At 41.4% G+C, this 13,782-nt stretch overlaps 1 protein-coding gene across 9 annotated transcripts in view; it reads right to left on the bottom strand.

Annotated features, from left to right (window-relative positions):
- CPEB1 (cytoplasmic polyadenylation element binding protein 1) overlaps positions 1-13,782 on the bottom strand; it is a 104,025-nt gene that overhangs the window by 76,605 nt on the left and 13,638 nt on the right. For 7 of the 9 annotated variants that reach the window (XM_001158745.6, XM_054667087.2, XM_063794300.1 and 4 more), the window contains exon 2: positions 6,469-6,643. In XM_001158745.6, coding sequence (XP_001158745.2) covers positions 6,469-6,643 — 175 coding nt within the window. Of the gene's footprint in view, positions 1-6,468; positions 6,644-7,638; positions 7,832-13,782 lie in introns of those variants that run through there. The other 2 variants (XM_016927294.4, XM_009429696.5) reach the window with 1 other exon arrangement.

Genomic DNA, 13,782 nt, shown 5'->3' with positions numbered 1-13,782 from the left:
CAAGGCTGCAGCGAGCTATGATCATACAACTGTGCTGCAGCCTGGGTGACAGTGATACCCCATCTCAGAAAAATAAAAAGTTAGCATAACAACTGCCCTTTGTAAACTAGAGACTGAAAGGACTGCAAGGGGAATTTTGGTGTATTCTTAATTTTTGCCTCTACATGTGACTAGTTATACAAGATGTGTTCAGTATATAAAAATTCAGTAAATAGTACACTCATACTTTTCTGTAAGTTAACTTCAACAACACAAGTTAAATCGTTGCCACTTAACTGTTACAGCCACACAGTAAGGTTCCATAAAAGTTTATTTTGTGGGAAACAAGACTTCATGAGAGTAATTTCAATCATTTCCTGCAAGATGGGACTGAATGTATTAAACTTTGTTTTGGAATAGCTTTTCAGACAATTTAGTGACGATACGGTTTATGATCCAGTACAATAAGAAGTGAAACCATCTCAGTCAAAAATTCAACATTAGTCATGCCAGTAATCCCAGCAACTTGGGAGGCTGAGGCAGGAGGATGGCTTGAGGCCAGGAGTCTGAGACCAGCCTGGGCAACACAGTGACACCATGTCTCTTAAAAAAAAAAAAAAAATCCAGGCCAGGTGCAGTGGCCCACGCCTGTAATCCCAGCACTTTGGGAGGCCGAGGCAGGCGGATCACCTGAGGCCAGGAGTTCAAGACCAGCCTGACCAATATGGAGAAACCCCGTCTCTACTAAAAATACAAAATTAGCCAGGGGTGGTGGCACATGCCTGTAATACCAGCTACTCAGGAGGCTGAGGCAGGAGACTCACTTGAACCCGGGCAGAGGTTGCGGTGAGCCAAGATCCCACCATTGCACTCCAGCCTGGGAAACAAGAGTGAAACTCCATCTCAGAAAAAAAAAAAAAAAAATCTAACATCAGGCTACAACTATACAATTCTTTGGTCCTACATTAAAAGTCAGCAGTCTATTTAGGTCTGGGAGCTGGTTACATGGTTGTGTTCAGTTTGGGAAAGTTGGAGCTCTTCGCCTATGATACAGCATGTACTTTCCTGTATGTGTATTATATTTCAGTTTTTAAAAACTGTTAAATAAACATATCAGTGCTAAACCTTACTTAGGACTGCTTTGGCTAGTCAATTCCTTTCTAAACCTCCAAGCTATTTTAACTAATTATTGAGAAATGGCATCTCAGTGAATTAATATGAAACTGCTCCTCCAATCATTGCCTCCATCCTAAATATTGTCTCCCTGCCCATATAGCAGTTAAGACATCCCTTAATGATGTTTCACCACTTTTCACATCTTTACAGACACCGTTACTAACAACTCAATGCATTAATGCTTAAATCACATGTCCATTTGCAGCCCATTTTCTCCATTCCTCACAGATTCCAAAAGGTCTATGGCTTAAAGGACTAGGGAATGTGGAGAGGGCCCTCTAGGTGGCAGACATCCCTGTCATCTCCACTAGACAGTTGTTGGGGTAGGAAATCCAGCTCTGGCCTGACCTTCCAGCCCCACCCTAGCTCCTACCACCCCCATCATGCAACAAGGGCCTTCTTGGTGGGGTACTAGCCCAAAAGCTCAGGCCTTTGCAAAACCCTCTTAAACCACAGCAAGTCATAACTTTCTTGTATACAAACGGGGAATTCAGATGCTCCAGGTACTCTTTCCCCGCCCCGCCACATCTCTCTCCAGAGTCGCACTCTATCACCCAGGCTGGAATACAGAGTGCAACCTCGGCTCACTGCAACCTCCAACTCCCGGGTTCAAGCAATTCTCCTGCCTCAGCCTCCCAGACTACAGGCACGCACCATCATGCCCGGTTAATTTTTCTATTTTTAATAGAGACAAGGTTTCGCCATGTTGGTCAGGCTGGTCTCAAACTCCTGACCTCAAGTGATCTGCCCACCTCGGCCTCCCAAAGTGCTGAGATTACTACAGGCATGAGTCACTGCACCCAGCCCACATCTCTTCTTCATTAATTTCTATTCAGTCAGGGACAGACAGCAAGTCAGTTGTCTAACCAGGGGTTCAACCTTGTCTTCTTTCTTGGAAGCATTCTCCATCTATACAAATACTTCTCTTGGAAGACCCTCTTGCTTGGCTTAAATGACAAAGCCACATCCTACCCCAACCTCCTCCACGGACGGGGATGGAATCACTTCAAATGCTACCCCCTCCTTATGTGATCCTCTTTATAAGCCAGGGAAGGGTTGAGCTAATGTTTGTGGTAGGAGGGACAGCTCTGTGACCTTTTGGTAAGCCCTGGCGGGAGGTATCTCGTCTCACCTCTTAGGGATTCTCATTACACCACAGGTCATTTAACAGCTCTTTAGTCTCAGCTTTGGGCCCTAATGGCCAATTCTGGAGCAACAGAAAAAAAAAATCTACTCAACATCCAGTTAAGACTAAAGTAATTTTAATTCTCTTCAAAGCCTATTTCAAATGCTGCTTTAACCAGAAGTATTTCCTAGGTCTCAAACCAAACCAACCTCTTCCTGACCCTATCACAGCACTTTTCCAATGATGCTTTATCAACTGGGTTATGCATGCAACTAGCAATGTGAAACACTGTGTTAGGAAACACACCATTTGAAAATTTATTACAAAATGTTTGTTTTAGAAGAACTAGTGGGGAAAAGCATACAGAAAAAAACTACCCAGCCAGGTGCGGTGGCTCATGCCTGTAATCCCAGCAGTTTGGGAGGCCAAGGCAGGTGGATCACTTGAGGTCAGGAGTTCAAGACCAGCCTGGCCAATGTGGTGAAACCCCCATCTCTACTAATACAAAAATTAGCCAGGCGTGGTGGGGCATACCCGTAATCCCAGTTACTCAGGAGACTGAGGCAGGAGACTCACTTGGACCCGGGAGTTGGAGGTTGCAGTGAGCCGAGATCACGCCACTGCACTCCAGCCTGGACAACAGAGCGGGACTCCGTCTCAGGAAACAAAAATTACCCATAATTTTTTTCTGCTATTACCTACCTTCACTGTCACATTTATATCATTCCAGTGTTTTTCTATGCATATATATTTAAGGCCATTCTTTTTACACTTTGCTTTTTTACACCTGTCTTACACTTCGCTTTTTTTCATTTCAGACACTGTAGTTATCTTTCTTTGCCATTAAGTAGTCTTCTATAAACATTATATTTTATGGTACATGATATTCCATGGTACAGCTCTCCTATCATTTACTTAACATTCTGTTGCCAAATTGTCCCTAGTTATAATGCTGTCCATAAACAATCTTAGGTTTTCATAATTCTGATTATTTCCTTCAAGGAACAAAATTACTTTTGATCAGAAGCTACAAGTTTGGGTTATTTCTTAAGGTTCTTCATAGAAAAATATATATCCTAGTTTACTTTCTCATTAATCATAAGGTTGGTGTTTTTGCTGGTGACCACAGAAAAAATGCTCTCTGCTGTAGGCCAGGCATCCTTGTTTCACCATTCGAGAATACAGGCCCACAGCCCTGAGCTGAATCACAAGTGGAAAGCAGAGAGAGTTCACCACACAAGGGAGGGGCTGGGTATACGTGAAGGGCTCAAGAACATCAGCTACCTTTGACAGAAACCTTTCCTAGAATTCCTTGAGTTCCCTTAAATCTGCAGTATTGTCTTAACATCTGAGCCCCATAAGAAACCTGTGAGGCAGGTTGAGCAGGTACCATTCTGTCCTGCAGCTGAGAAAACTGACCTCTTTATCTCACTGCCCAGGGTCAAGCTTAGAACCCAGGTTTCCAAATTTCCTCAAGATCTTCCTCCTGCTTCTCTTAGAAGGTTCTAAGAGGCTGAGAAGGAGCTGAAGAGCCCGAGAAGTCTTTAACTTGTACTTCGGCTACTGACCCTGGGCAGAGTATAATGGTAACAACATCGTCACCAGACCCTGGCATCTTACCAGTGAAGTCACTGGGCTCCCTGGACAGCTGCAAACACACACTCTGGAAAGCTCCTCTCCCACCAATCATGGGTCCTTTCCCTGAAGTCCAACACCTAGTATTAGCTGAAAAATATTTTCCTGTAAACTAGAAAAGTTTCCAGCATCTCTGAAACAACCCAGTGAGGTTTAAGTCATTGTTGAATTGTTGAGTGTCATACTTTTTTTTTTGGCAGAGGTGGGCAGGGGTCCTGCTCTGTCACCCAGGCTGTAGTACAGTGCCACGACCACAGTTCACTGCAGCCTCGACCTCCCAGGCTCAACTGATCCTCCCACTTCACCCTCCAAGTAGCTGCAACTAGGTGCACACCCCACATCTGGCTAATTTTTCTATTTTTTTGTAAACGGGATTTCACCATGTTGCCCAGGCTGGTCTCAAACTCCTGGCTTCAAGTGATCCACCTGCTCCAGCCTTAATTACAGGCTTAAGTCACCATGCCTGGCCTGTCATTCTTACTGGGACATAATACATGCAATTTTCTCAAAGGAGAAAAACAGAACATGTATTAGAACTAAGAAAGATGACTCCCTGAACTTTTAACTCAGCGTAAACTAAAAGAGAATTGGGCTAGCTCATGACTTACATTTTTCTTTTGTACAAGTCAGAAGAGACAAAAACCACCCCCACCCCCAAGTATGCCCTTCTCTCATTTGCCTTCCTGTACGACAGAAGCAAATGCCACAAGTTAGTCACTCCCTTAATATGCCTCTCCCTCAAACATTACGCTATTTAATGCTCACATACTCCTGCATTTTTGTGGGAATTATTTCTAACGCCAAGTTAAAAAATAAATAAAAGAATTTACAACTAAAAACAGTAGTTGTCCTTTGGTATATGTAGGGAATTGGTTCCAGGACCCCCAGAGTATACCAAAATCCGCACATACTCAAGTCTTGCAGTTGGTCCTGAGGAACCTACCTATACCAGAAAAGTCAGCCCTCCATATGTGTGGGTTTTACATCCCTTGAATACCACATTTTCCAGCTTTGGTTGAAAAACATCTGCATATAAGTGGACCTGCACAGTCCAACGTAGTGTTGTTCAAGGGTTGACTGTAATTATCAGTCCTTGTTTTGAGAATCCCCATTGTGGCTAATTGTTTTCAAGGTCCATTTTTAAAAATTAAACATATATTCTTTCATCTAAAACAACTGAAACAGGCCAGGCACAGTGGCTCGCGCCTGTAATCCCAGCACTTTGGGAGGCCGAGGTGGGTGGATCACCTGACGTCAGGCGTTTGAGACCAGCCTGGCCAACATGGTGAAACCCCATCTCTACTAAAAATACAAAAAATTAGCCAGGTGTGGTGGCGGGTGCCTGTAATCCCAGCTACTTGGGAGACTGAGGCAGGAGAATTGCTTGAACCCAGGAGGCAGAGGTTACAGTGAGCTGAGATCGCACCACTGCATTCCAACCTGGGCGAAAGAGCTAGACTCTGTCTCAAAAAAAAGAAAGAAAGAAAAACAAAATATAAAATAAAGGCCAGGTGCAGTGGCTCACACCTGTAATCCCAGCACTTTGGGAGGCCAAGGCAGGCAGATCACAAGGTCAGGACATCGAGACCATCCTGGCCAACATGATGAAACCCCATCTCTACTAAAAATACAAAAATTAGCTGGGTGTGGTGGCGCGTGCCTGTAATCCCAGCTACTAGGGAGGCTGAGGCAGGATAACCGCTTGAACCAGGGAGTCGGAGGTTGCAGTGAGCCGAGATCACACCACTGCACTCCAGCCTGGCAACAGAGTGAGACTCCATCCCCCCAAAAAAAAAGAAAGAAAGAAAGAAAAAGAAAATATAAAATAAAATAAATAACTCAAACCCAAAACACTTCAACATTCTTATAATGGGTTGCAACTCCCACAAAATGAAACACCATTAGGACATCCACACCTCTTGGAAAGAGTCAACTTCAGGAGATGCTGCCCTCTATCTCCACTATTCCTTGGAGTATCCAATAGATACAGAAACTAAATGCGTGCTGACTCATGTTTAAAAGCTGTTAAAACATTCGAGAGCTACACTGTCCAGTGCAGTAGCCACTAAACACCTGAAATGTCCATGTTGAGATATGCTTGTAAAATCCACACTGGATTTTGAAGTCGTAGTACTAACAAAAAAAATCTCATTAATAGTTTTCATATTAATTAAATGTTGTCATATTATAATATATTGGGTTAAATAAAATATTAATTTCATCTGTATCTTAATTTTAACATGGCTACCAGAAAATCTGTAACATATGTGATCCACATTATATCTCTTTATATAAATACTTGTGTAATCTGTGACCTTTTCTTTTTTCCCCAACCTTTCTGTGTATCATAAAGTAGGTTTACACATCCTAATCAAAGGCAGTCTTCACCCAGAGAGAGATTCAATCCATAAACTAAACCACAAAAAGGCAAGTATTGCCAGCAACTCAACATTGTTCTTCACAAGCTTTCCAAGGAAGACCTCTTACATGCACTACTTAGAAGCAGATCTGTACAGATGCCTACCACGTTCAAGTTTTCAAACCTAAATCACCTGGCAAATGATCATGAATTCCTCGGTTTACAGGTGTAGTGCAGACTCTACTGAAATCCAGAGAATTATCCAATATGGCATTTATCCTTCGAAAGATATTGGCATTACTACACGTGGAGAGAGCAGGTGCTTCCTGGTTGTCCCAGCAATCTTTTATCCTTCCTGCTTCTTCTTCCTAGACACAGAAAAAAAAAGATATTTAGGTTTTCTACACTCCTTTATGACCCCCTTTCTCTCCACATTACGAATTAGATAAAGTAGGAAGGACTTAAGTATCTTCTTTATACATTAAAACACTTAATGAGCGTTTACTATGAGCTAAGTACTCGGAACTGTAAGAAAAAAATACCAAAATATTCTTGGCCAATTCGTGGAAAAATTTCCACAAAGGATACTATTAAGGAAGAGAATCAAGCACCAGGATTTAAGGCAAAAAGGGGTAGGCTAACTCTACTAGTTTTCTACAAATATAGTCAGGTTTATGATTAGGATTGCCTTTATCTATAAAGCTGCTAACCTCTGGGCCTTAAGGGAAAAGGTAAACACCAGCTGCCAGTCTTTCGGTTGTACAACAAGAAGGTCTGGACAAGAACTCTTTTTCTGAATTGGTTCAATTGATATTTTGTTCCTGGAGTCAGAAAGTACCTTGCCAGTAAAGGACTTTTTAAAATATACTAAAACACTTAATGAGTGTTTATGATGAACAAGGTACTCAGAAGTTCTTTTAATACTGGACAATGCCCCTGGCCACCCAGAATGCCATGAATTCAACAACAAAGAGGTATACATGCCCCCAAATACAACATCTCTAAGTCAGCCTCCAGATCAAGGGGTCATAAAGACCTTTAAGGCTCATTACACATGCTACTCTACAGAAAGGATCGTTAATGCTGTGGAAGAGAACCCCAATAGAGAGAAGGTCATGAAAGTCTAGAAGAATTACACCAGTGACAATGCCATCATTGTTACAGAAAAATCCATGAAAGCCATCATGCCCAAAATAATAAATTCCTGCTTAAAAAAACTGTTTCCAGATGTTGTACATGACTTCACAGATTTACCACAGAGCCAATACAGGAAATCATGAAAAAAACTGTAGATATGACAAAAAAGGTTGGGAGTGAAGATTTCCAAGACATGGACCTTGGAGAAATCCAAGAGTTAACATACCAGAGGAATTAGCAGAAGACAATTTGATAGAGATGAGCGCTCCAAACCAGTGCCAGACATGGAAGACGATGTTGAAGTAGCAATGCCAGAAAACATATTGACATTAGATGATCTGGCAAAAGGGTTCCGATTATTCAAGGCTGCTTTTGACTTCTTTTACAATACAGACCCTTCTATTACACAGGCACTGAAACTAACGCAAATGGTGGAATTAAGATTGGTACCATATAGAAACATTTTTACAGAAATGAAAAAGCAAAAAGTCAGTCAGAAATTATTTCTGTAAAGTTACACTGACTGTGCCTGCTTCTCCTTACATCCGCTCCACATCCTTCCACCTTTGCCACCCCTGAGAGAGCAAGACCAATCAATCCTTCCTCTTCCTCAGCCTGCTCAATGTGAAGACAGTAAATATGAAGATCTTTATGATTCACTTCCACTTAATGAACAGTAAATATATTTTCTCTTATGATTTTCTAGTAACATTTTTTCTCTAGCTTACTTTATCGTAAGAATACGGTATAAAATACATGTAACATACAAAACATGTGATCAACTGTTTATGTTATTGGTAAGGCTTCCGGTCAACAGCAGGCTATTACTCAAGTTTTGGGGGAGTCAAAGTTATACATAGATATTTGACTGTGGGGGGTGGTCCTCCTAACTCCCACACTGTCCAAGAGTCAACTGGACCAAAAACCAATGAACTGTACATTAAAGGTGAACTTTAGGGTATGTAGATTTTATGTCAATACAGCTGTTTAAAAATTTTCATTCTGCCATTTATTGGCTGTGTGATATCACAGTTACTTAACCTCTATGCCTCAGTTTCCCCATTTGTGAAATGGAAAAAGGATACCAACTTTTTGATGACATATGTAAAGCATTTTGCATGGCATACAGTAGCTGCTAATTTGTATCTGCAAACACTAATTATTGAATACAAGAGAGGTAAGTACCAACAGTGGTAAAACCACCCAAACTGATTAAGTTATACAACTCTATGTGGTCATTATTAGTACATACAACTTTATTAACTGGCATGAGAAGATGGGTAAGACATTACCGAATGAAAAAAGAACTCCTATATATATATATATAAAAAATCATGAACCCTTACACAAAAACTATTCTTTTGGTATTCCCTATCTCGGTAAATAACACTACCATCCACCAGATGCCCAAAGCAGAAACGTAGGTACCATTCTTCACTCCAGTCTCCCTCACTCTCCACAGCCAATGCCCAACATAAGAAGCAATGAAATATTGGTTGACAGATTGAGTTTTTTAAGGGGAGCCTGCCTCATCAGTTCTATTATCCTCAATTATCTTGCGGAAAACAAAAACAGACCAAGTAAGGAAACTGGCACTTAATATCTCATAAGCTGGTCACATCAAAACAAAACAAGAAGAGGCCCGATGTCATTTTGTTTGGCCTACTAAAATCCAAGTGAGCATGAGAATGACCAAGAGCATTTACAGTTTTACCAACTCTGCAGGATGACCTTAAAGGGACAAACTTGAGCCTCACGTCAGCCTCAAGTTCTTGAAGACTGGTGGTACCCTCTGCAAACTGTGAAGAAGACCAAAATACACAATCCTACAAGGTTGTTTTCCCAAGCTCTCTAGAGTGGTGCCATTGAGAACTGTTAAATCCAGTGACACACAAGGCCCTTTTCACAACTGTAGATTTCTAAGCCGATTCTCAATTTCAGGAAGGCAACTTCATGAAGGCTAAGATGCAAAGATTTATAACCTGCAGAGAGGAGGTCTCGCTGTATTGCCCAGGCTGAACTTGAAACTCTTGGGCTCAAATGCTCCTCCCACCTTGGCCTCCTGAGTAGCTGAGACTACAGGCACGTGCCATTGCCTAGCACAATCTGCATTATCTTAAGGTTACATGCTTCATTCTTCACTGCCTAATAAACATTAGCCGACTGCCTGCTCTCTATAGTGAGCACCCCAAGGGGCAGCAGATTAGACACAGACTAAACCAAAATAAAGTTTTGAAGTCTGGAAAAGAACTTTTGGCAGGCAGGAGCTCAAAACCAGCCTGGGCAACATGGCGAAACCCTGTTTCTACAAAAAATACAAAACATTAGACAAGTATGATGGTACATGCCTGTAGCCCCAGCTACTCAGGAAGCTGAGGTAGGAGGAATGCTTGAACCCAGGAGGCAGAGGTTGCAGTGAGCAGAGATTGTGCCACCACACTCCAGCATGGGTGACAGAGCAAGACCCTGTCTCAAAAAAAAAAAAAAGGAAAAGAAAGAAAAAGAAAAAGAACTAAGACCCGATCCTGTAAACATCCACAACACAGACTACAACGTGCTGTAAACGTACATTGTCCTCCAAGCCAAGGTGGCTTGGAGGGACAGAATGTGCCTGGAAATGGGGGTAAAGAGGAAGTTCTAAAGAACACAAGAGAGTAGAGAGGCATTATCAAAAGTGGTCCAGTGTGGTACAGCATTAGGTATAGGAGAGAAAATTGGAAAAGCCTCATATGCCAAATTAAGGAGTCAGCATTGTCTTTCAATACACAAAATTGTGTCTTTTCAACACACAAAAATTAACCTAGCTTTTAATTACTGTAATAAAAGTACTATATATATATGGACTACATGGATTCCAGATCCTGGCCACATCTAAAGGCAAGTAAATAACAAAGTGAGTCTTAGAAGGAGACCACCAGCAACTACATGACAGATAAGTGGCAGAAGGATTAGTGAGAAAGTACCATAGTAGTCTAGGGAACAGATGCAGACTTGGGAGTCTGGGAGAAAGGTATTCCTTAGGAGAGGAAGGAAATCTTACTATTTCAAGGAGTCTGAAAAAAAAATCTAATTTAGGAATGTGTCTGGTCACCCTGCCCCACTCCTAATCCTGTTAGGAACATACACACCTTCCCAAATCAAGGCAAATGATATCTGACATGCCTCCCTCCCCTTCTCTCACATACATCAAGCCAGAGCTCTAGCTTAAGATGACATTATAATAGAAGTGAATGAGGTGTTCAATGTATATTCCAAACTGTTTCATCTTATAGTTACCAATGTTTGCCTTAACCAATTTGGAAGGAGAAAAAAAAAAATCAAAGCCAGGACTGTCACATGGCGAACAGATCTACTACTCTCCTTTGTGTACAATAGGGATAAAAGTAATACTATCTCATAAGGCTTTTTGTGAATTAATGCACATAAAGTACTTAGCATAGGGCCTGACATGTAATTATGTGCTGAACCAACGAATACTGTCTATCAGTCGTATCATTATTATTATTCAGAGGCCACCACAGGGATCCTTGAGGAAGGATCTATTGGCTCATTAAGTGAACCAAAGACCTATGGCAACTATTTCTCTGAAGACTCCAGGCCCTTCTATTCCTGGTACCCCCTAACTCTTCCTCTTAATCATTTGACTTAAAATCCTTAATTAAAAGGCAAGAGATATGATTCAAATAGACCTAAGGGCTGAATCCACTACAGGTTCAGTATCCCTCATCAGAAATGCTGAGATGACAAAGAAGTGTTTCAGATTTGGATTTTTTTTTTTGGAAGCTGGAACATTTGCATATACATAATGACCTATCTTAGGGATAGGGCCCAAGTCTAAACACAGAATTCATTTATTTTTTTCTCTTTTTTTTTTTTTTTTTTTTTGAGACGGAGTCTCGTTCTGTCGCCCAGGCTGGAGTGCAATGGTGTGATCTCGGCTCACTGCAAGCTCCGCCTCCCGGGTTCACAGGATTCTCTCGCCTCAGCCTCTGGAGTAGCTAGGACTACATGCGCCCGCCACCACGCCCGGCTAATTTTTTTGTATTTTTAGTAGAGATGGGGTTTCACCACGTTAGTCAGGATGGTCTTGATCTCCTGACCTCATGATCCGCCCACCTTGGCCTCCCAAAGTGCTGGGATTACAGGCGTGAGCCACTGCGCCCGGCCAAATTCATTTATTTTTTATATATACTTCATACACATAGCCTGAAGTTAATTTTATACAATATTTTTAGTAATTCTGTACATGAAATTAAATTTTGACTGTGTTTTAACTGTCACCCATCATGAATTCAGGTGTCTAATTTCTACTTGTGACATACTGGTGTTCCAAAAGTTTCAGATTTTGGAGCATTTCAGATTAGGGCTGCTCGACATGTGTACTGTGTATATTCACACACGCACCACACACACACACATTTTTTAAGAGATGGGGTCTTGTTCTGTCCCCTAGGTTGGAGCACAGTGCTGCAATCACAGCTCACTGCAGCCTTGATCTCCTGGGCTCAAGCAATCTTCCTGCCTCAGCCTCCCAAGTAGCTGGACTACAGACATGCGCCACCATGCCCAGCTAATTTTTTTTTTTAACTTTTTTTTTTTCCCCTCAGAGAAAAGGTCTCGCTATGTTGCCCAGGCTGATCTTGAATTCCCGGGCTCAAGCGCTGCTCCTGCCTCAGCCTCTCAAAGTGCTGGGATTACAGGCATGAGCTACCACATCTAGCCAATACTGATCCTTTTAAACCGTCCAGTTATATGAATTCATAGTTCCTCATTTTCAAAACAGAAACCTACTATCCACCCCATACTCACAGACCCATTTACTTTGTGTAGTCCATCTGAACTTTCATCAATGTATAGATCTGCATTCAGACCAATGTTTTACCATGATAAAAAATATTTTTCTCTTGGTTATTCTACTATTGCCTGACAGTTCCTGCCCTTATTTTTAGCATATTTTGCCATAAAGTGAGGTCATTTGTAGCTTTTTTTTGACCTTTAGTTGGTCTTCTACTGTCAACGGGAAAGAAGGCTTTAAGATAAATCAGAGACTTAATAGAGTGCAAACCTTAATACTACCAAAAATCAGGAGTCAACAGGAAGAATTACTTGGCAATGCTGTAAAACAAAAACAATTCTTTAATTAAAAAATTAATTTAAAAACAATTCTTTGTTTAATGCTAATGATATAGAGACAAATACCCTCAAGATAAAACTAGTTCTACCTATCTACCTATTGTTAGAAAGAATGGCTTTTGAGGAAACTCACCTAATACAAGTTATTTTATTTGAGACAGAGTTTTGCTCTTGTCGCCCACGCTGGAGCGCAATGGCTCAATCTCCGCTCTCTGTAACCTCTGCCTCCCGGGTTCAAGTGATTCTCCTGCCTCAGCCTCCCGAGTAGCTGGGATTACAGGCATGTGCCACCACGCCTGGCTAATTTTTGTACTTTTGGTAGAGACAGGGTTTCACCATGTTGGCCAGGCTGGTCTCAAACTCCTGACCTGAGGTGATCTGCCTGCCTCAGCCTCCCAAAGCGCTGGGATTATAGGCATGAGCCACAGCGCCTGGCCCTAATCCAAGTTATTTTAGATCAGGCCTCAATTTTCTCCTCTCCAATAGATAAGAGCTGACACTCCTATCATGAAACTGTTTTCCTATAGCCATGATCATCAACTAGGACAACAAAGGTGAGGGAAATAGTCTGAAGAAAAGCATTTCCCTCCTCCACAAAGGAAAATCCTCCTCCTCCTCCTTAAAAGTGGGAATCATTGTTTCGAAAAGCAGAAAGAACACAGGCTTTGCAATACAAACACCAGGTCTACCACTTAGGTATCACTCTGAGCCTTGGTTACCTAAAGGTATAAAAAAAAAAAAAAAGAGGGTAGCACCTACTTTGCAGACTTCGTAGTAGTCAGAAATACATAAAGTACATGGATATGCTCAATAAATACTTTTAGTGGCAGATGTCCAATTACACACCAGTTATTAAATTATATCACTGTTACTCAGAGGTATGGTTTCAACTTATTCATCCTAGCCAAGTTCATCAAGAAGCTTATTTACTTGTTTTAGCATATAACTGGGTTTTTTTTTTTCCATCTGTGGTTCGGAAGTATCACTCATAACTTTTTCTTTAAAAATCTGAACCACACTTTGTAGATATGTTTGCTAAAGATCCCCAAATTTTATATTTATTTGTATAGAAGAAATGAACAATTGTCTAATTTGGAAACCTTCGCCCTGCCTTTAAATATCATACTCCCCAGACCCAGCATTGTGATAGGATGGCCATTCTGGCAGCTCAAAATCTTTATTTGGGGATACTCACCCTGTCGTAAATGAATGCCAACTACCATCTCTGGGTTTTTAC

The sequence above is a fragment of the Pan troglodytes genome, chromosome 16 (assembly GCF_028858775.2).
Source record: "Pan troglodytes isolate AG18354 chromosome 16, NHGRI_mPanTro3-v2.0_pri, whole genome shotgun sequence".
In the NCBI taxonomy this organism is placed as follows: domain Eukaryota; kingdom Metazoa; phylum Chordata; class Mammalia; order Primates; family Hominidae; genus Pan; species Pan troglodytes.
Note: the sequence above shows the minus strand (reverse complement) of the source record. Positions and strands in the feature narration are given on the sequence as shown.